Raw genomic sequence first — 21,583 nt, forward strand, 5'->3', positions numbered from 1 at the left:
TATAACACCTAATGTTTTCTTTAAAAAAAAAAAAAATCTGAAGTAAAATAGAACCGAGTGGCACAAGTGTTAATTACGAATAGTGAGCATATGATCTTTATACTACTCTTTTCTGTATCTGAAATAATTTATACCTTAATTTTTGTCAGAGATTAAAACACACCAAATACAGTGTACTTACATTTTTAATCATCTTAGTCTGTTCATTAATAGCTTCCAAGGGAACATTGGTGGCCCCAATCTGTTGCGTAATGCCACCTGCTTCACCATCTTGTACATGTGTGTGACGAAGCTAGGATGAGACAGCAGATTCAGATTTGTATTTCAAAATATAAAAAGAAGCAAAAGCAATAAGAAAATAGCAACCTATTTAATGTAACAGAACTGCCTATCTGTGCTATGGTTTCTATTAGCTTTTTATAAGGTATCATTCACTTACTTAAAAAGTTCTATCAATGCTAACAATATTTTCTTACTTTATCTAGAATTTTTGTCTTCCCTGTGTCCACATGTCCAAGTACACAAATAACAGGAGCTCTTAGCTTTTCTGTATTTACATTTTTACTATGTTCGAGTCGCCGTTTCTAGGAATAAAAAAAAAAATCACAAAATTATTATTTCAAACCCTATCATTATTGTTCTTCAAATTATGTTGCCTTAGCAAGAGAATGCCACAATCTTCATCCAACTTCTTTGTTAACTACATGTAATTGCATTTTACAACAAACCTTTACAATCTAATTCCCGTAACAGTACCCTTGGACAAAGAGAAACCTGTTAAAATAAATTTCAGGAAATCCTGTTAAATATCAGTAAAAATAGTGTGAAGTTTTGGCTTCAACTTTCTGAACACTTTTGTACATTGCTTATTTAATAGAATATAAGAAAGTGATCTTGTATTCCATTCAGTACATATTCAGTACATCCTCTAGCTGATGTGGGGGTTTATATAAAAGGAGATATACTCTTGCATTCAAACAATCTCATTAGAACCTCAAAACTATATTTTAAAGCAATTTATTTTTAAACTTTATCCAGTGTACAAACACTATAAAACCTTTCAGTTGAGAGACGGTTTATTTAATCCCCAGCCTAAGACGTCCAATGACATTTCTCCTACCTTAATACCACTCATTAGGCATGAGAGCCACGTCCTTGCATCACAATGCATTTCTCTTGTAGCATTTACCTAGATACTTCAGCTTTTAAGAACCAAACAAAAACACACATGCCAGCAGCTCTTTGAAATGCCAACTTTTCAAGTACAGTAAAGCTGGCATTCAAATGAGAGAAGACTTTCATCAAAATTCTGAAGTAATTTACAAAACATCTTCTATCTAAAAACCATTTTTGTAAAAATTCTTTACTTTCATTTCTACCACTGGACACTGGATCTTTCTATGGAAAATGGAGTGAAAAAACATTCTGGAATGTCAAGTCAGATGTGAGTATTTACTAACAAGGAGTAGTACACAAGAGCTTTATATCCAAATGCAAACATCACGACCTTAGTTAGGATTTGATATGGTTGAAAATTGCCTTTTTCTCCCACACTTCGTGTAGCATTAAAATTTTATGAAGGGCAATGCAGTACAGACTTTAACTCAAATTCTATCTGTAAGTATTTGTCCTGAGGCAATGACATAAGCATGAGAAATGCATGTGTACAACAGTGTTTGCTCATTGCAGTATTGTATGTAACACCAAAAATTAGTAACCACTTAATCATCTGTAGCTAGAGATTTCTTAATATTTCCTCAATCCCAGGGCTGAAATCTATCTGGCTGCACAGAATCGCTTAGACCCCTATCCACAATGGAGATTCTTACTCAGGACGTCTGGTACGGATTTTAGAAAATTTTAAGTAGCAAGGTTTTGGAACCATGAAATGTGTTATGGACTTAACTGAATCTCTCCCAAATTCATACACTGAATCCCTAACTCCCAATGTGACTGTATTTGGAGATAGGGCCTTTAAGGAGGTAATTAAAGTTAAATGGGTAGGGCCCTACTTCAATCAGACAGATGACCTTAGAAGAAGAGAAATAAGAAAAATCTTTCTCTGGGCACGCAGAGTAAAGGCCATACAAAGACTCAGTGAGAAGGCAGCCATCTGCAAACCAGGAAGAGAGCTCTCACCAGGAAACAACCCCGCTGACCCTTTCATCTTGAACTTTTAGCCTCAAGAACTATCAGAAAATAAATCTCTATTGTTTAAGGCACCCAGTGTGAGGAGATCAAATAGACAGAAAACCTTTCACTAGTTTGACCAAGAGAAAAAAAAAAAAAAAAGACACAGATCACCAAAATCAGAATCAAAAGAAGAGATGCCACTACTAACCTTACAGAAACTTAAAGGACTATAAAAGGATACCATAAGCAACTTCATGCTCACAACTTAGATGAAACACAAGAGTTAGACAAAAATTACTGAGAATGACTCAAGATGAAAAGAAAATTTGACAGAAATAACAATATAACAAGAAACTGAATTAGAAATTGGTACATCTTCGAAAGACAAAACCTTGGTTAGTAAATTTCACGAAACACTTAAGACAGGAAAAACAATCTTTCACAAACTCTTGCAGAAAAAATAGGAGGAAGGAACACTTCGTGACTAATCCTAGGAAGCTAATTTTAAAATGACACCAAAACCAGACAAACAAATCATTAAGAAAGTTACTGATCAATATCCCTCATGGATATAGATCACAAAAACCTCAACAAAATATTACAAACCAAATCTAGTACCATATAAAGAGGATTACACCAGGATCAAGTGGGATTTATTCCAGGAATGCAAGGTTGGGCTTAACATCTGAATACGAATATAATACATCATATATTAATACAAAAAAGAAAAAAGAATTTCAATACACATAGAAAAGGCACCCATCTCTATTCATGATATGAACTTTCAACAAATTAGGAAAAGAAGGGAAGTTCCTCAAACCAATAAAGGGCATTACCATTAACATCATAGTTAACGCTGAAAATCTGAATGTTTTCCCCACAACGATTGATAACAAGGCAAGTATGTCTGCTCTTACCACTTCTATTAGACTAATGTACTGTTCTAGCCAGGGACATCAGGCAAAAAAAAGAAATAAGCAGCAGGGAGATTGGAAAGCAAGATTAAAACTGTCTTTGATAGAGAACATGACACAGATTATAGGAAACTGTAAGGAATCCATAAAAAATTAGAAAAAATATTTCGATATCGTTACAGGATATGAGAGCTATAAAACTCAACTGTATTTCGTTATAGTAGAAATGAAAAAATTTTTAAAAACTATGAACCCATTTTCAATAGCATCAAAAACAATAAAACACCTAGTAATAAATTTAACAAAAGAATTACAAATCTTAAACTGTGAAAACTACGACACTCTACTGGAAGAAACTGTAAAAGATCCAAATGAATGGAGAACCAGCCTATTTCCATAGACTGGAAGATTCAAGATTATTATAATAGATGATAATTCTCCCTAAAATTGATCTATAGATTCAAAACAACCTCCATCTAAATCAGAGCAAGTTTTTTCCAAAACCTGACAAAGTGACTATAAAATTTATATGGAAAAGCAAGTGACCTAGAATAGCCAAAGCAAACTTGAAAAGGAATTACAACACTGTAAGACTCGTATTTCCCTACCTCAAAACCTACTATTAAAGCTATAGTAATCAAGACAGTGTGGTACTGGCATAAGAACAGATAATACAGATAATGAAACTGAGCTGAAAGTCCAAAAATAAATCCTCATATTTCTGACCTATTGATTTGTCAAAGATGCCAAAGCAATTCAATGAGAAAAGGATAGCTTTTTCAACCAATGATGCTAAATTAATAAAAAATGAGTTTAGTCTCTGACCCATCATACACAAAATTTACCTTAAAACAGATCAGAGATAGAGCTAAAGATACAAGAAACTAAAGGCAGAAATTTAGAAAAGAAAGTTAGGACAAAATATTCATGACCTTGGGTCAGACAATGATTTAATACAACACTAGAAGTGTGCTCTACAAAAGCAAGTTCCGATACGGATGTTAACAAAATTAGAAATTCATTCACTTCAAAAGAAACCTAAAAAGGTGAAAAGAACTCTTAAAACTCAATAAAAAGACAAGTTACAAAATTTAAAAATGGACAAAAATTTGAATAGATGAAGATACAGAACGGCCAAAAAGCACACTGAGAAATGCTCAACATCACAGAGATGCAAATTAAAATCATAATAAGATATACTATTTCATATCCACTAGAATGACTATAATTGAAAAGACAGATGTTAAGTATTAGTAAGGATGCAGAGAAACTACTAGAACCCTCAAATGGTAGGAATCTATAATTGTGCAGCCACTCTAGAAAATAGTTTAGGAGTTTCTGAAAAAGTTAAACACAAATTTACCATATAATCCAGCAATCTCACTCTTAGGAATATATCCAAAAAAAGGAAACCACATTTCCATACAAAGGCTTATAAGCAAATGTACGTAGCAGTACCATTTATAATACCCAAAAACTAGAAACAACTCGAATGTCTCTAACTAGTGAAGAGATAATAAAATATGGTATACTTATACAACACTATCTGGAAATAAAAATGAAAATTCCGATACAGCTACCACACAGAGTTAAGTGAAATAAGCTAGACATATAAGACCACATATTAGATGATTAAATTACAGCAGTCCCCTCCTTATCCAGGGGAATACATTCCAAGACCCTCAGTGGATGCCTTAAACTGCAGATAGTACCAAATCTGCAGATACAGCTACCACACAGAGTTAAGTGAAATAAGCTAGACATATAAGACCACATATTAGATGATTAAATTACAGCAGTCCCCTCCTTATCCAGGGGGTAATACATTCCAAGACCCTCAGTGGATGCCTTAAACTGCAGATAGTACCAAATCTGCAGATACAGCTACCACACAGAGTTAAGTGAAATAAGCTAGACATATAAGACCACATATTAGATGATTAAATTACAGCAGTCCCCTCCTTATCCAGGGGGTAATACATTCCAAGACCCTCAGTGGATGCCTTAAACTGCAGATAGTACCAAATCTGCAGATACAGCTACCACACAGAGTTAAGTGAAATAAGCTAGACATATAAGACCACATATTAGATGATTAAATTACAGCAGTCCCCTCCTTATCCAGGGGGTAATACATTCCAAGACCCTCAGTGGATGCCTTAAACTGCAGATAGTACCAAATCTGCAGATACAGCTACCACACAGAGTTAAGTGAAATAAGCTAGACATATAAGACCACATATTAGATGATTAAATTACAGCAGTCCCCTCCTTATCCAGGGGGTAATACATTCCAAGACCCTCAGTGGATGCCTTAAACTGCAGATAGTACCAAATCCTATATATACCATGCTTTCTCCTACATGTATCTAAGATAAAGTTAAATTTAGGGGTGCCTGGGTGGCTTAGTCGGTTAAGCATCCGACTCTTGATTTCAGCTCAGGTTCTGATCTCAGGGTTATGAGATCAAGCCGTACATTGGGCTCCATACTGGGCATGGAACCTGCTTAAGATTCTCTCTCCCACTCTCCCTCTGCCCATCTCCCTTAAAAAAAAAAAAAAAAAAAAAAAAAAAAAAAAGTTAAATTGATAATCTAACAATAACTAGTAATAGAATGATAAGAATATACTGCAAAAAAGTTAAGTGAATGTGATCTCAAAGTACCCTCTTGTACTGTACTCACGACCCTCTTCTTGGGATGATGTGAGATTATAAAATGCCTATGTAAAGAGATGAAGTGAGGTGAATAACACAGTGTTGGGCTACTATTGACCTAGTGACAATACAAGAGAAGAAGGATCATCACCTTCCAGACTGCAGTTGACCATAGGTAACTGAAACCATGGAAGGCAAAACTGTGGATGGGGGGGGCTGGGAACTGCTGTATATGTGAGGCTAGGAATAGGGAATGACTATAATTGGTACAAGAAACCTTTGTAGGGTGATGAAAATATTTTAAAGTTGACTTGTGATAACGGATGCACAACTCGCAAAAATTTACAAAATGTCACTGAATTGTATACTTAGATCGGATCAATTCTTTAGTATGTAAATCACATCTCAACAAAGCTGCTTAACAATTTGCTGGATGAAAAAGTCCATAGCATATTGTTCTGTGAAAAAAAAAAAGAATATAGTGGGAAAAATGGGTGGCTCAGTTGGTTAAACGTCTGCCTTCAGCTCAGGTCATGATCCCAGGGTCCTGGGACTGAGTCCCACATTGAGCTCTTTGCTCAATGAGGAGCCTGCTTCTCCCTCTGCTTGTTGCTCTCCCTCTCTCTGACAAATAAATAAAATCCTTTAAAAAAAAAAAAAAAGAACGTTTATATCTACAAAATTTATTATCTTAGTTTTAATTAAACATTTTAAAAAACTTGAAGCTCATGTACAGAACTATGCACAAGTTTGGGAAGTAAGATAATGGGGAAACTTCTCTCTGCTTTATACCCATTATTTTTAAATCATCAAATACACTACAAACTGTCTCTCACATGTGGGTATAGAGCAAGGGAGTTGGCTTGAATAGGTGCTGTGGGAAGCAGGGAGGGGAATGCCACTGGTACCTAGTGGGTGGAGGTCAGGGATGCTGCTTAACATCCTAAATGAAAAGGACTGTCCCCCACAACAGAAGTATACGGCCTAAAGATGTTAATACTGGCAGAGGTTAGAAATCCCAACTTACAACAACAGACTTTCTTAGCCCTTTAGAAATTCAGAAAGCATATCTCTTTAATAGACTTTACAGAAGGATAAGGCAAACACTGATATACAGGTTATTTAAAAAAAAACTGAAAAATTGGAATTAGAAAATATTTTTTAAAAAAGGAAAGCTAAAATCGTTTTTAGCTTTAAAATACTTTAACATCCTGGGGCGCCTGGGTGGCACAGCGGTTAAGCGTCTGCCTTCGGCTCAGGGCGTGATCCCGGCGTTCTGGGATCGAGCCCCACATAAGGCTCTTCTGCTGTGAGCCTGCTTCTTCCTCTCCCACTCCCCCTGCTTGTGTTCCCTCTCTTGCTGGCTGTCTCTATCTCTGTCGAATAAATAAATAAAAAATCTTTAAAAAAAAAAAAATACTTTAACATCCTAAGCAACTAGTTTTTAGTACATTATGCTAAGCTAACATAAGTAAAGAAAATTCAAGTCTACTGCATTAAGGAGGAAAAATATAGTAAGCCTGTGAGGTATGTACACTTTACTAAATAGAATGATGCCTCATTAACCCACCGGATTTCAATAACTAAAGTCATCAGATGCCTCACAGTGACTAACCTAAAATACACAAGGCAAACACTAGTTTAACTAGTGTTTATGACTACAGGGTACATATGCTCAGAGTATGTCTGCATACCCTTAAACCATCATTTAAAGAGCACATCAAAATTTGGAAAAACAAACAAAAACAATGAAGCAGTATACCATTCTGACTTAGGTGAGGGAGTAAGGTCCTTAGGTTAGATCAATGTCAAAGACCCAAAGTCCAGCCCGAGGTCATGAATATTTTGTGCTGTTTTCCCCCCCCCCCTAAATTTATACCTTTAGCTTCCTCTATCTTTACTTCTATTTCTGATCTAAGACAACTTTTATATATGATTTGGGGTCAGAGACTAAACTCATTTTTTATTAATTTAATTAGCATCACTGGTTGAAAAAGCTATCCTTTTCCCATTGAATTGTTTTGGCATATCTGACAAAACAATAGTCAGAAATATAAGGATATTGGGGCTTTCAGTTCTGTTTCATCATCTGTATTATCTGTTCTTAAACCAGTACCACACTGTCTTTAGTTCAGAGTACAGTTCTAATGATCCCAGATGAGAAGTGGGGAAGAAAGGAGTAAAGAGAAAGGGGAAAATAAATACCTCAATCCTCCGTTTGGCTTTGTCATAAGCCCTTTCTTCTTTAGTTCGATCATCATCAGAGTCATATTCAGATTCTGAACTCATCTCTTTACTTGGTTTTTTATCTAACATTTTCCCCGCATCCTTCTCATCTGACACTTTTTCATCTTCTTCATCACCTTCACTGCCTTCACTTTCTCCTTCCTCTTCCTCTTCCTCTTCACTCTCATCTTCTTCACTCTCTTCCTCCTCCTCATCCTCCTCCTCCTCAGGGTTTTCTTTTACTTCTATATGCACCGTGTTTTCTTCTTTCAGGAAAAAGATTTGAAAGTTAAAAATGGAGATTTCCATCAACATTATAGAGACCTTAAAGGGAAAATACTACCAGGGGTGCACTCAGTATGGTAGTAACATTATAAAACATCATGAATGCTAAATTGTTTTCATGCATCATAAATGCAAAGCATTGGTCACATATTTGCTACAATGAAGATTGCCATTTAACCATAAAAACTTAATATGTTACTGAACCAGACTACAAGACAGAACAAGAACCCAGGGAGGGAAACACAACATTTAGAATTTCTTTCCTTTGGGATTATTTGCCAATTCTGCACTTGATCTGAGCCAAAAGACCAAGAAGCAGTGGTCCTTTGCTGATTCTGAAGGAGGCAGCTTAAAGGCTAAGCAATGCTTAGGGGTCCAGGCACTGGGTCTATTAAGGACTCAAGGGGGGCAAGGTGGACAGACATTGGGTAATACTCTTATTATGGAATGAAATCCCAAAGAACACCAGCAGTTAGAATGAATAGGAAATAAACAGGACTTCCCCATTACTGGCCAATCACCTCCAGATGCTATCAATTCTAAATCTAGAATAAGAGGATTCCATATTGCTAGTTCATTCAGACTCCTGGGGGATGTACACATAAGTTCTCTCTGGAGAAAGAAACACATCAACCTGATGTCAAATTATTCCTAAGTTTTACAAGTATAATATCTAGCACGATATATGAAAATAACAAGCCATGTGAAAAAACAATGCACAGATGGAAGCCAGAAAGCCCCCAAATTGAGGGGTGCCTGGCTGGTTCAGTTGGTTGAACATCCAAAAGTTGGTTTTGGCTCAGGTCATGATCTCAGGGTCATGAGATTGAGCCCCAAGTCGGACTCTGAGCTCAGGGGCAGTCTGCTTGAGATTCTCTCTCTGCCCCTCCCCCCTCCCTTACACTCTCTAAAATAAATAAATCCAATAAAAATTTGAAAAATGACTGTTTCTAACATCTAGGGAGCAAAAGATTAAAAAGTTTAGAAAGTAAAAACCTATAAAAATAGTTAAATGGAATATCTAAAATTAGAAAATACCGGAGACAAAACTAAGAACCCAAAAGATGGGTTTAACAGGCAAGTAGCAGGAGCTGAAGAGAAAATTAGTGAACCGGAAGACAGATCAGAAGAAACACTCTAGAATGAACCATGTAGACTCAAATAGGTAGAAAGCATAAAAAGAAATGATACACTGATATAATAAGGCATATCATAGGCATAACTAGAATCCCTGAAGAGAAATAACGGCTCATAACACTGCAAAATCAATAAAAACATAAAACCATATATTGATAAACCTCTATAGGCAGAATTAATAAAAGAAAATTGACCCTGGTCACATCTTACTAAAACTGCTGAAAACCAAAGGCACATGAAAACTTTAGGTTGATACCTGACTTCTCAACAGAAACAATGAAAGCTTAACACAAGGGAATAATATCTTCAAAATGTTAACAGAATTTCAACAAAGAATTCTTCACTCAGTAAATACAGCCTTCAAGAATAAAGAGATAAAGGGATTTTTAGAAGAGCAAAAATGGAATGCCTCACTAACAGATTCATACTAAAGGAAATTCTAAAAGGTATTCTTCAGGCAAGAAGAAATGATCTCAAATGGAATATCAGAGATGCAAAAAGAAATGAAATATAACAAAGAGCTGACAACATGAGTAAGCTTAAGCTATAATGGGATTTAAAAAAGAGAATTAAACGGGAATAATGAACTGAGGAGTGGATAAATTTGCTCATGTATTCCATGGTCTTTGCGTTGTCTGAAACTAGGGTAACATTAGACAGTGATAGTTCAAAGATCCATGTTAAAATCTCTGGAGTAATGACTAAAAATAAGTGGAAAAGTATACAACTTCCAAGCTCATGGAAGGAGGAAAATAGGGGGGGGGGAAGAGGGGTGCCTGGGTGGCTCAGTCAGTTCTGGCTCAGGTCATAATCCCAGGGTCCTGGGATCAAGCCATGAATCGGGCTCCCTGCTCAGTGGGAAGCCCGCTTCTCCCTCTCCCTCTACTGCTCCTTCTGCTTGTGCTTTCTCTCGCTCTCGCTCTTGCTCTCTGCCTAATAAATAAATAAAATTTTAAACAAAACAAGGCAACATGGTTAGAAAGGACAAAAGAGAAGCGCCTGCGCAGCACAGTGGTTAAGCGTCTGCCTTCAGCTCAGGGCGTGATCCCGGCGTTATAGGATCGAGCCCCACATCAGGCTCTTCCTCTATGAGCCTGCTTCTTCCTCTCCCACTCCCCCTGCTTGTGTTCCCTTTCTCGCTGGCTGTCTCTATCTCTGTCGAATAAATAAATATAAAAAATCTTAAAAGAAAAAAAAAAGGACAAAAGAAGAAACAGAACCAGTAAGGACTAAATAAGATAACAAATACTCTTCATTAATTAAATAAAGGGTTAAACGTAATGGGCTAAGTGGTCTAGGTAAAATATAAAGATTGACAAACTGGATTTAAAAATCTCAACTATGGGAGCGCCTGGGTGGCTCAGTCGTTAAGCGTCTGCCTTCGGCTCAGGGCATGATCCCAGGGACTGGGGACCGAGCCCTGCATCAGGCTTCGAGCCCCGCATCAGGCTCCCTGCTCCGCTGGGAGCCTGCTTCTTCCTCTCCCACTCCCCCTGCTTGTGTTCCCTCTCTCGCTGGCTATCTCTATCTCTGTCGAATAAATAAATAAAATCTTTAAAAAAAAAAAAAAACACAAAAAAACGCGTTAAACGTCGGTGAGGATGTAGAGAAAAAGGAATCCTCTTGTGTTGCTGCTGGGAATGCAAACAGCTATAGCCACTGTGGAAAACAGTGTGGAGGATCCTCAAAAAATTAAAAATAGAGCTACCTTATCATCCAATAATCACACTACCAGGTATTTACCCAAAAAATACAAAAACACTAATTCAAAGGATTGCATGCACACCTATGTCTATAGCACCATTACTTATAATAACCAAGATACAGAAGCAGCTCAAGTGCCCATTGACAGATGAACGGATAGGGAAGATATGGTGTATATATATAACGGAATATTATTCAGCCATGAAAAAGAATGAAATCTTGTCACTTGCAATGACATGGATGGAGCTAGAGTGTAATGCTAAGTGAAACAAATCAGTCAGAGAAAGACAAATACATGATTTCACTCATACAGAATTTAAGAAACAAAACAAATGAGCAAAGGGCAAAAAAAGAGAAAGAAACAAATTAAGAAAGACTCTTAACTACAGAGAACAAACCAGAGGAGAGGAGAGGTTTGGGGTAGGGCAGGGCCTGGGGAGGCAGGGGAGCATGGGTTAATGAGGTGATGACAATTATACTTGTCCTGATGAGCACCAGGTAATATACGGAATTGTTGAATCACTCTATCATACACCTGAAGATAATATTAACACTGCATGTTAACTAACTAGAATTAAAATTTAAAAAAAACAAAAAAAATGCATGTATTAGGAAAAAACCCTGAAAAACCAAAAAACCAAATATCCATCTCAAGAAGTTAGGAAAAAAACCCAGCAAATTAAAACCGAAGAAAGTAGATTTTAGTAACACAGAACAGAAAGTAATGAAAGAGGAAAAATTACTCATTTTGATTGGGTGCTATTTACTTGTATTATCCTTTGTATTTTATTTCAAGTTAAAGTGCTTTTTTTGTAGGCTAGCTTTAATAACCTAACCCATTTACAACATCATTCTGAAAAAATTTTAAAACCTAGGAGCCCCTGAAAAACCACTTATTCATAAAGTGAGGATCCACGTGAGGATTTAGGAACCATGGCAATGGAGAGATCCAAGACTACTTTTTATTCCCAGAAATGTTCGTATGGCTTTCATAATCAGAAGACTGACTATTCCTTTAAATATACACACCTCTAATAACCATTAGATTTATCAACATGTACTTATGAGCTATTCACCTTTTTCTCTCTCTTCATCACTGGCCATAGCTTCCCAATCATCCAATCCAGCATCTTCAGTTTCTTCTTCCTCTTCTGTAAGTAAAAGTTTTTGTTAAAGACACAGAAATCATCTAGAAATAGGGGTTTGCTTTTAGAAAAAGTGGAAAATTATGCTGACATTAAAAATATTTTAATTATGCAAAAACATACAATTTTGTCATCTTTGGAACTATTTTCTCAATATAGCTACATGTTATAATTTAGTATTACCAACTGCTGCACAATTTCCTAGAATTTTTAATATACCAAATTAACCTTAAACCAGATTTCATATTTGACATAATTAAAATATTAGAAACTCAGACACTGAAATGTTCTGTTAGATTTTAAAAAGGGTAGATGACTACACTCAGTTCTTGAGGAAAAATGAAATTTCAGAATAGTCCCCCCAACCTTATCTACGGTCTTGCTTTCTACATTTTGTCACCCACAGTGAACTGCGGTCTGAAAGCAAATGATCCTCCTTTCCTCCTCCTAACGTATGGTCAGGTCAGTGGAAATCTAACATTACATCACAGCGCCTACATCATTCATCTCACTTCATCTAGTCACATGGGTTTGTTTTTTTTTTTTTAAAGATTTTATTTATTTATTCAACAGAGATAGAGACAGCCAGCGAGAGAGGGAACACAAGCAGGGGGAGTGGGAGAGGAAGAAGCAGGCTCATAGCAGAAGAGCCTGATGTGGGGCTCGATCCCATAATGCTGGGATCACGCCCTGAGCCGAAGGCAGACGCTTAACCGCTGTGCCACCCAGGCGCCCCTAGTCACATGGGTTTTTATCATCTCACATCGTCACAAGAACAATGAGTACAGTACAGTAAAATATTTTAAGAGAGAGACTACACTCAATAACGTATTATAGTATATTGTTCTGTTCATATTATTACTTATTGCTGCTCATCTCTTACTGTACCTAATTTATAAGTTAAACTCTATCACAGTTATGTATGTATAGAAGAAAACAGAGTTCAGTACTATCTGCAGTTTTGGGCATCCACGGGGGGGGTCTCAAAACATATCCCCCACAAAATAAGACAGCATTACTTACTGTATCTTCATTTTGATCTTCCAAACTTTTATGTCATACCTAAGAATTTACTACTTATTTTATTGTTTTAACTACATACAAATACCGCTTAAATCATAGTTGTAGGTATAAAGCTACACCTCCACACTCCAGCTGAAAATTAGGAAAGAATATCTGCTGACAATCCAAAAACATCCAGAAAGGTGTAATTCTGATTATTAAAGACTTAATATTCTCAACATTAACAACCCTTTTACCTGAAATCCAGTAAAGCAAAACTATTTCTCAAATCCAAGTGGGACAAGTGGTATTTGCTTCCCTGTAATAATTACTATTTGCCAACTAGTTTGGATCATCTTGACGAAGAGGAAATGAGTCAGGTACGTGTACCCAAAACATCCTTCTAAATTAGCAATTCTTTCTACAGCTACAAATGTCACCTAAAATAATGGACTTCCATTAAGCATATCAACCTGATTTTCCAATGTCATCATGCTAAGCTGAGTTGTACCAGGTAAAAGATCTTTTTATACTAAGAATAGGAGGGGAGAAAGAAGGAAAGGAACTATCAGTGATATTTTTCACCAGTGTGGGTCAGTCTTGACATTCTCTTGCTATTTATTCCAACTTCAAACTTTAAACAGTGGAGATTCTCCTGATTTTGTTAACCATACATGTAGCTAGCCTCTGGCTCGCCTATCAGTATCTAGTCTAAGAATTAAAACAATGTTTATCTTAAAAAAATAAGCCAAAGACTTTCTCCAACTTCAAAACACATACACACACACAAAATGAATAAACTGAATCCTCTTACTGTTTAGTAAATAGAAGCTGACCTCTAAGGAGGTTTTAAAATGCCAATTTTTACAGTACTCTTAAAAAGTTGTCATTAAAATGCTTCCAAAGGATTAAATAAAGAACTTCAGGTCTTCCAGGCACCACCTAAGATTTCTGACCCATAAATGAAAACATCGGAAAAAATTCCGAAAAACTTCTATTCTCTCTACATTTTACTGACACTACTAAAAACTGATTGAAGTCTCACTCCCGCTTTTTTTTTTTTTTTAAAGTGGAGCCCAGCTTGGATTTCAAACTCACCAGGGCTCGAACTCACAACTATGACATCAAGACCTGAGCCACGATCAAGAATCAGATACTCAACTGAATGAGCCTCCCAAGAGCCCTAAACTTTTTCAAAATGGAAATGGAAAGAAATGGTTTATAGAGAAAAGTATGAAGAATACCATCCTGCCAGATATTTGCTTTCCCCACATTAATGATGACTAAGACAAATTCTGACACATCAGTGCTATTTAATAGAAGCAATTTAGTCAGTGCTACTGGCCTGGTTCAACAGGAGGTGGTGTCTCTTCCTTTTCTGGAACTCCTTGTTCTACAACTTCTACAGCAGCACTTAATTCTATTGGTTCAGATACTGAAAAAAGGGAAGAAACTAAGTTAACAATACTTTTTCAGTGCATAATTTCTGTTGGGATGCTCTGTTAAGTACTGAATAAAAACCAGTAGTACAAATCTAAATTCCTTAGCAAGTTTAGAAAATGTTTAAATACCATATATTTTACAGGAAACAGTCTGCTCAAGGAACAATGTGAAATTACAAAAGGTTGAGAAGGAAACAAAGAAAAATGACAGTTAAGAATAGCTGTTCTGGGAAGATCTAGATTTTTCAAACAAAAGCACTTTTCCATTAACCTGTCATTTAAATTAGTTGAGAATGATTAAACAATAATAAGAAACAAGGTATAGGAAATAAGTTTCAGTATATAATCCTGATTTGTGGTTTCTTTTTAAAAGACACTGCTTTGAAGGTTGTAAGAAAAGAGCAAACAAAATTGTTTTTAAATCATAGGTCACTTTGTATACAAACCTTCTTTGTTTTCTAGCTGCTGTAATGTTTTCTTCTTCTTTTTATCTTCATAAATTGGCCTTTTCTTTGGCAAAGAGTCTTTTGATGGCACTTCAACACCTAGGGGAGAAAAATTTAAAACTTTAGATTTATGTTATTTGTGTATCATCTACGAAATGCTACTTAACAAAATAACATTTTAGGGAAGTCTGGGTGGCTCAGTTGGTTAAGCGTCTGCCTTCAGCTCAGGTCATGATCCCAGGGTCCTGGAACTGAATCCCACATCAGGCTCCTTGCTCAGCAGGGAGCCTGCTTCTCCCTCTGCCTGCTGCTCCCCCTGCTTGTGCTCTTGCTCTGACAAGCAAACAAATCAATCAATCTTAAAAGAAAAAAAAAAAAAGATAACATTTTGTTCACCTCAGAGATACATACATTCATGGAAAAACCTCTTTTCTATATAAGGTGTTTTAAAATTTACATAAACTAAAATACTACTTTCTTGGTGCCCAGTTCTGGGACTTTTGAAAAATGTGTAGTTACTAAACACAATGAAGATGCAGAACAATTCCATCACCCTGTGCTGTTCTATGTAATCAAACCCCCTGGCAACCACCGATCTGTTCTCTATCCCAAAAGATTTGTTTTTTTTCCCCCCCAAATCTCACAGAAATGAAACCTCATAGTCTGGGCTGTTGTCATCATAACGGATTTTAGGGTCTTCCTCATTGCTATATGTACTAACCGTTGTTGTGTACTAATGCTGCGTTTCTTTCTATTGCATTCCATTATTCTGTAGAGAACTGAAGGACATTTGAGTTTTTTCCAGTTTTTGACAATTATGAATAAAGCTGCTATGAACATACGTATACAAGTTTCTGTGTGAACATTTCTCTGGGGTAAATATTTTGGACTAGGAATGATGGGACATTAGATAAATATGTATTTAATTTTGTAAGAAGGGGCCAACTATTTCCAAATTGACTGTATAGTTTTGCATTTCAACCAGTTAAGGTAGGTGAGTTCCAACTGTTCTGCATACTGCCAGAAAAAGGCAAGTTTTTAAAATTTATGTATCTCAAATAAATATGTAGTGATATCTCACTGTGGTCTTAATTTGGATTTCCCTAATGACTAATGTTAAACATTTTTTTTCATTGTTTATAGTTCTGTTCAAATCTTTTGCCTATTTTTAAATAGGACTGTTGCTCTTATTGTTGAATACTGACTTATCTTCACATATTGTGCATATTAATCCTTGTCAGATATGTGATTTTCAGGTATTGTCTTTGAATTCTCTCAGTGGTGTCTGCTGCAGCGCAAATTTTTAACTGGACCTCCCCAAATACGTTCCTTTTATGAATTACACTTTTTAAGTTAAACTAAACACTAACACAAGGTCACAAAGATTTTCTACTATTCTTCCCCTAAAGTTTGGTAGTTGTACGTTTTAGATCTGGATTTATGATCTTTTTTAGTTAATTTTTACATAATGCATGAGATTTAGGACTGGGCTTTTGGTTTGTTTTTGCATCTAGACACCCAACTGTTTCAACATTAGTTGTTGCCAACACTATATTTTACTTACTAAACTATCTTTTCCCCAAAACTGACCATATACAGACAATTCTATTGATCTGTCTTTATTGCTGCTTTTGCGATTATCACACTGTACTGATTACCACGGCTTTATAGGAAGTCTTGAAATCAGGTATTTTGAGTCCTCTATTTCCAAAAATATTTTGGCCATTCTAACTCCTTTACCTTTTCATACATATTTTAGAAATAGCTTATAGATAGTCACAAAATATCCTGCTGCAAGTTTGACTGGGACTGCACTGAATTTAGAGGTCATTTTGGAAAACTGATAATCAACAGTATCAAGTTTTCCAATCGTGAATGCAACATTTCTCCATTTACGAAAGTCTTTATTTTCATGTTTTTATAGTTTTCAGCATATACACCCCACAAATATTAGAATTATAACAAAGAATTTCAATTTATTTGGGGGGTACTACTACAAATAATACTGTTTTGATTTTCAGCTGTTAATTACTGGCATATAGATATACAATTGATATTTGCATACTGGCCCTATCTATAACCTTGTTAATCTCACATATTAGTTGTAGGATTTTGTGGGGGGGTTTTCAGTTTTAGATTCCACGGTATTTTCTATGTAGGCAGCTATCATCTGTGAATAGCGTTTTACTTTTTCAAATCTGTATTCCTTTTACTTCTTCTTTTTTCCCCCTAATTGCCCACGCTAGGATGTTCTAGTACAACATGGAATCATTGTGGTTAAGAGTGGACATCTTTGTCTTAATTACAATATTAAGATTTAGCATCTATAATTCGCCATTAAGTGCAATGGTTGAATTTTTTTTTTTGTAGATCTCTTTTAGTAAAGTAAGGAACTTTTCTATTTCGAGTTTGTGAAATTTTATTATACATGGATGCTGAATTCTGTCAAATGATTTTTCTGCATCCATGATATGATCAAAGCGCTCACGAAGAAACTGGGATGGGAATAATTTGCCAATCTTAGTAATGTTTTATGGAGTAGTTTGACTTGTACTTATGAGATTAGATGAAAATTATTATTTTTTTTAAAGATTTTATTTGAGAGAGAGAGAGTGCAAGCATGAGCAGGGGGAGGGGCAGAGGGAGAAGCAGACACCCCACTGTGTTTTATACTGCATTGTTTTCTGCATTTTTTCTTTCTGCTTACTTTGCTCTTCTATTCTAATATGGGAAGCTTAGACTATTGATTTGACCTTTTCTTCCTGAAGCATTTATCACTACAAATTTCCCTCTAAGCATTGCTTTAGCTGCATCCCACGAACTTTGATATGTTGTATTTTCCTTCTCCCCCCCCAAATTCAAGATACTTTTAATTTTCAGTAAGACTTCCTCCTGGACCCGTGGGTTAGTAAGAAGTGTGGTTTGGGGCACCTGAGTGGCTCAAACGGTTAAGCGTCTGCCTTTGGCTCAGGTCATGATCCCAGGGTCCTAGGATCAAGCCCTGCATCAGGGTCCCTGCTCAGTAGGGTATCTGCTTCTTCCTCTGTCCCTCCCCCTGCTCATGCTTGTGCTCACCCTCTAATAAAATCTTTAAAAAAAATAATTTTCATCTAATCTCATAAGTCAAACTACTCTATAAAACATTACTAAGATTGGCCAATTACTCCCATCCCAATTTCTTCATAAGTGCTTTTAGCGTTCCAGATAGTCACCTGCCAAATCTGATATCTGGGTGCTAGTTGAACTCATATTTGTTCTCTAATTTCATCTTCAAAAAACTATATCCCCAATTAAGAACAAAACTTTCTGAAATCTAAGTACTGTGCTTCTCTACATTTATTGCTCCCAGCTGAACACATAATACATAATTAAGGGGTAGTCATACAGATCAGTTTAAATCTCAGCTCCATGACCTTGGGGGCAAGCTGCTAAAACTCAGAGTCTCTATTTCTTCACCTAAATGATGCGAATGAAAATACCTGTAAGATTTTTATGAGAAAATAGACAATGTCAAAGGTTTATGACAGCACCAGTTACATAATACACAATAAATGATACATATTACTGTACTTATAGCATAAGCACCAAAATTACTGTCATATAAAAATCTGTGAAATACAAGAACAGGAAATTGAGAGGTCCTAATATATTCTTCTCAATGGAGCAGAAACACTATTTTAAATCATCTTATCTGTCAAAAACACAATCAATTAGACGTCCAGATTGTGGTCTCTAGACTAAAAGGAACCAAGGCTCCTTGGATAAACAGGAGATTCCAGATCTAGGACAGAAAATGTGCAAGATAAGCCTTAGATAACTTGTGTTAGAAAGCAAGGAAGAGGTCTAAGAACACTGTAGTCATGTAGAAAAACTCACAGGGACCAACCTGAATGATCTCCTACTGGCCAAAGATGGGACAATTTGAATATAAAAAACATGAATGACTTCATGAGATAAAACCATATCGATTATATAAAACCCCATTAAAAGAAAATGATATACGACCAAAAAACAAAATTACACTCATTGATCACCTCTGGAAGTCACTAAGACACTAATTTATTATTCTGAAAATTAATAAAGGACAAGAATTAAGCATTTATCCTGGCTTTCTCGCATGAAGTACATTTCAGGGAAAGCTCTTCTTTAAAGGAAGATTGTTAGCTAATTATCACAACTCTGCAATGATCACCAGCGGATATTAAACTATTAGGCTGAATATTAAATTATTATTAGGAAAAGTCAATGAAGTACTTGTAAAATGGACAAAGCTCCCAATACCTAAACCCAATGATCAATACTGACATCACAGAAGTGAGACAACCAGATCACATGCCTTCTGACATGAGGCAATAAGAAGTACATAGTACCACTTGAAAGAAGCCAAGCTGCTACATCTAAGAAATTATAAGGGACAGAGAAGTATATTAGCCAACACCAGGAAAACGCCATTAGGTAAATTGAGAATATGAGAAATTCTAAAGAATAATCCAGTATCTGCGACTGACAAAGAGCATGCCAAAAACAAGATGGGCAGTGGTATCAGTGAGAGACAGACATAATCAACCAAATGCAATATGTGGATCTAATCTGGATCCTGATTTGAACAAATCAACTATTAAAAACATTTTGGAGATAAGGGGAAAAATTAAACATGGAAAACCAGGTGCTGTCAAGGAATTAATTTTGTTTTATGTAATAATACAAACTCTACTTAACATTAAAAAAAATCCTTACTTGTTAGAGAAACATACTAAAGCAAAATACAAGTAAAATAATATGGTGTTTAGAATTCACTTTACAGAAGTCATCTCCCAGAATAATCTAATTATCTTACCTATTCTTTACTTTTTTTTTTTTTTTTTTTTTAAAGTAAGCCCTATACCAAGTATGTGACTTCTAACTCATGATCCTGCGACCAAGCTGCATGTTCTACCAACTGAGCAAGCCAGGTATCCCTATTCTTTACATTATTATTTCACTTTTTCCACAGCATTGTCATAGGAATTTTCTGACTTAATTCAATTCTCCTTTTGACGAGTACAGACCTGTAACTGTATGACAGAAGCTTCTAGATTGTTCAGTTAATTAAAAATACTACTTACCCTGAGCTTGTAGGAGTTTAAGGGTAGCTTCAGCTCTGGCTCTGGCTTCTCTCTGGGATTTAGTTAAAAGTTTCCCTTCTTTTTTTAGGCGTTCTTTTCTTTCTTTCTCTTTTTGCTTCTTCCTTTCTCTCTTTTCTTGTTCTAGTCTTTCCTGCATAAGAGTACATAAATAGGACAAAAATTATACTGGCCTAATTATAAAATTTAAATGTAAAGAACCCAAACTCAAATATAAAGCTCTTGAGATACAGGCAAAGTATTACATTAGGAATACCCAAAAGAAAATATTTTAATGGTTGGACATAGTAAGTATTAATTAATATTACATGAAAGTAGACTAAGTATTGGCAAGGATACATAACCAATTTCTGCATCTGAGGAAATAAAGGTAGGATTTTTTGTATTGCTTCATCTTTTTTATATCCGAAAATAACATAACTAAATTACCATACAACTATGACATTTTTAGAATCAGAAGGTTAAAGATATCTTACAGAGCAGAGACTTTTAAGTTCAACTTCATGAAAACATACCTCTTCTTTACGCTTAGCTTCTAACTCTTCCAGCCGCTTTATGCGTTCCTCCTCTTCTCTCTTCTGTCGTTCCTCTTCTTCTTTAAGCTTAGCCAGAGCTTCTTGCATAGCTTTTACTGTGGCTTTGCTAGGTCCTTTTTTCTTCTCTTTCTCTTTTTCTTCCTTTTCTCCTTTCTTTTTCTTTTTATCTTTTTTCTTTTTGTCTCCTTCATTGTCATCTACCAAAAAAGAATAGAGGCAGTGTTTTTTAAAAAGTTGTTTCCTTAAGCAGGGATAAACAAACCCCAGAATTCAAGGACCATATTGGGCCAAGACTGATGCCAGCAGCAAGGTAAGGTATCTAGCCCTATCAAGGGGGTACCCAGAATAGCTCAAAACCGCCCAGCTTCCTCCTTAGAAGCCTACAATACTGGTGCTGCTCTAAATTGTCCTGGGGGATCCAAGAAGACAGGAGGATCCTAATAGCAGGAAGAAGATAATGCTGTATCTAATGTATCTCTTAATCCATGGTATCTGAATTCCTGCCTACATTCTGTAGCTAGTTTCACCTCTATAAGATGGGGATGATAGGAATGATGCCTACTTTAAGGGGATATTAGGAGGACAAAACAAAAAACATAATCACATTTCAAGAGGTCTACAGCATTAAAGTTTATGAAGCTACTTTTGTGGTGTTACTCCTCAAAGATGTCCAGATAACAAAAATTTGGTTAAAAAAGATAGGTCAGTTTTTCCATTAAAAGCTTCTAGTCTTAAAAAAAAAAAAAAAAAACAAAAAAACTACATGAATCATTTGATCTTTATTCTTCTTCTAAAGGAGAATTTTAGCTAGAAAATTTATTTTTTGTTAATTGG

The 21,583-nt window shown here is 35.8% G+C and overlaps 1 protein-coding gene across 3 annotated transcripts in view; it reads right to left on the bottom strand.

The window, feature by feature from the left end:
• The window catches only part of EIF5B (eukaryotic translation initiation factor 5B), an 87,434-nt gene that overhangs the window by 26,687 nt on the left and 39,164 nt on the right, over positions 1–21,583 (bottom strand). For 2 of the 3 annotated variants that reach the window (XM_002919955.4, XM_034658997.1), the window contains exons 5-12: positions 20,729–20,946; positions 20,196–20,346; positions 15,091–15,189; positions 14,548–14,637; positions 12,132–12,206; positions 7,909–8,195; positions 477–584; positions 182–292 (exon numbers count right to left, since the gene is read on the bottom strand). In XM_002919955.4, the coding sequence (XP_002920001.1) occupies positions 182–292; positions 477–584; positions 7,909–8,195; positions 12,132–12,206; positions 14,548–14,637; positions 15,091–15,189; positions 20,196–20,346; positions 20,729–20,946 (1,139 nt within the window). The remainder of the gene's footprint in view (positions 1–181; positions 293–476; positions 585–7,908; positions 8,196–12,131; positions 12,207–14,547; positions 14,638–15,090; positions 15,190–20,195; positions 20,347–20,728; positions 20,947–21,583) is intronic. The other variant, XM_034658998.1, reaches the window with a different exon arrangement.

This window comes from Ailuropoda melanoleuca, chromosome 4 (genome assembly GCF_002007445.2).
Source record: "Ailuropoda melanoleuca isolate Jingjing chromosome 4, ASM200744v2, whole genome shotgun sequence".
Classification (NCBI taxonomy): Eukaryota; Metazoa; Chordata; class Mammalia; order Carnivora; family Ursidae; genus Ailuropoda; species Ailuropoda melanoleuca.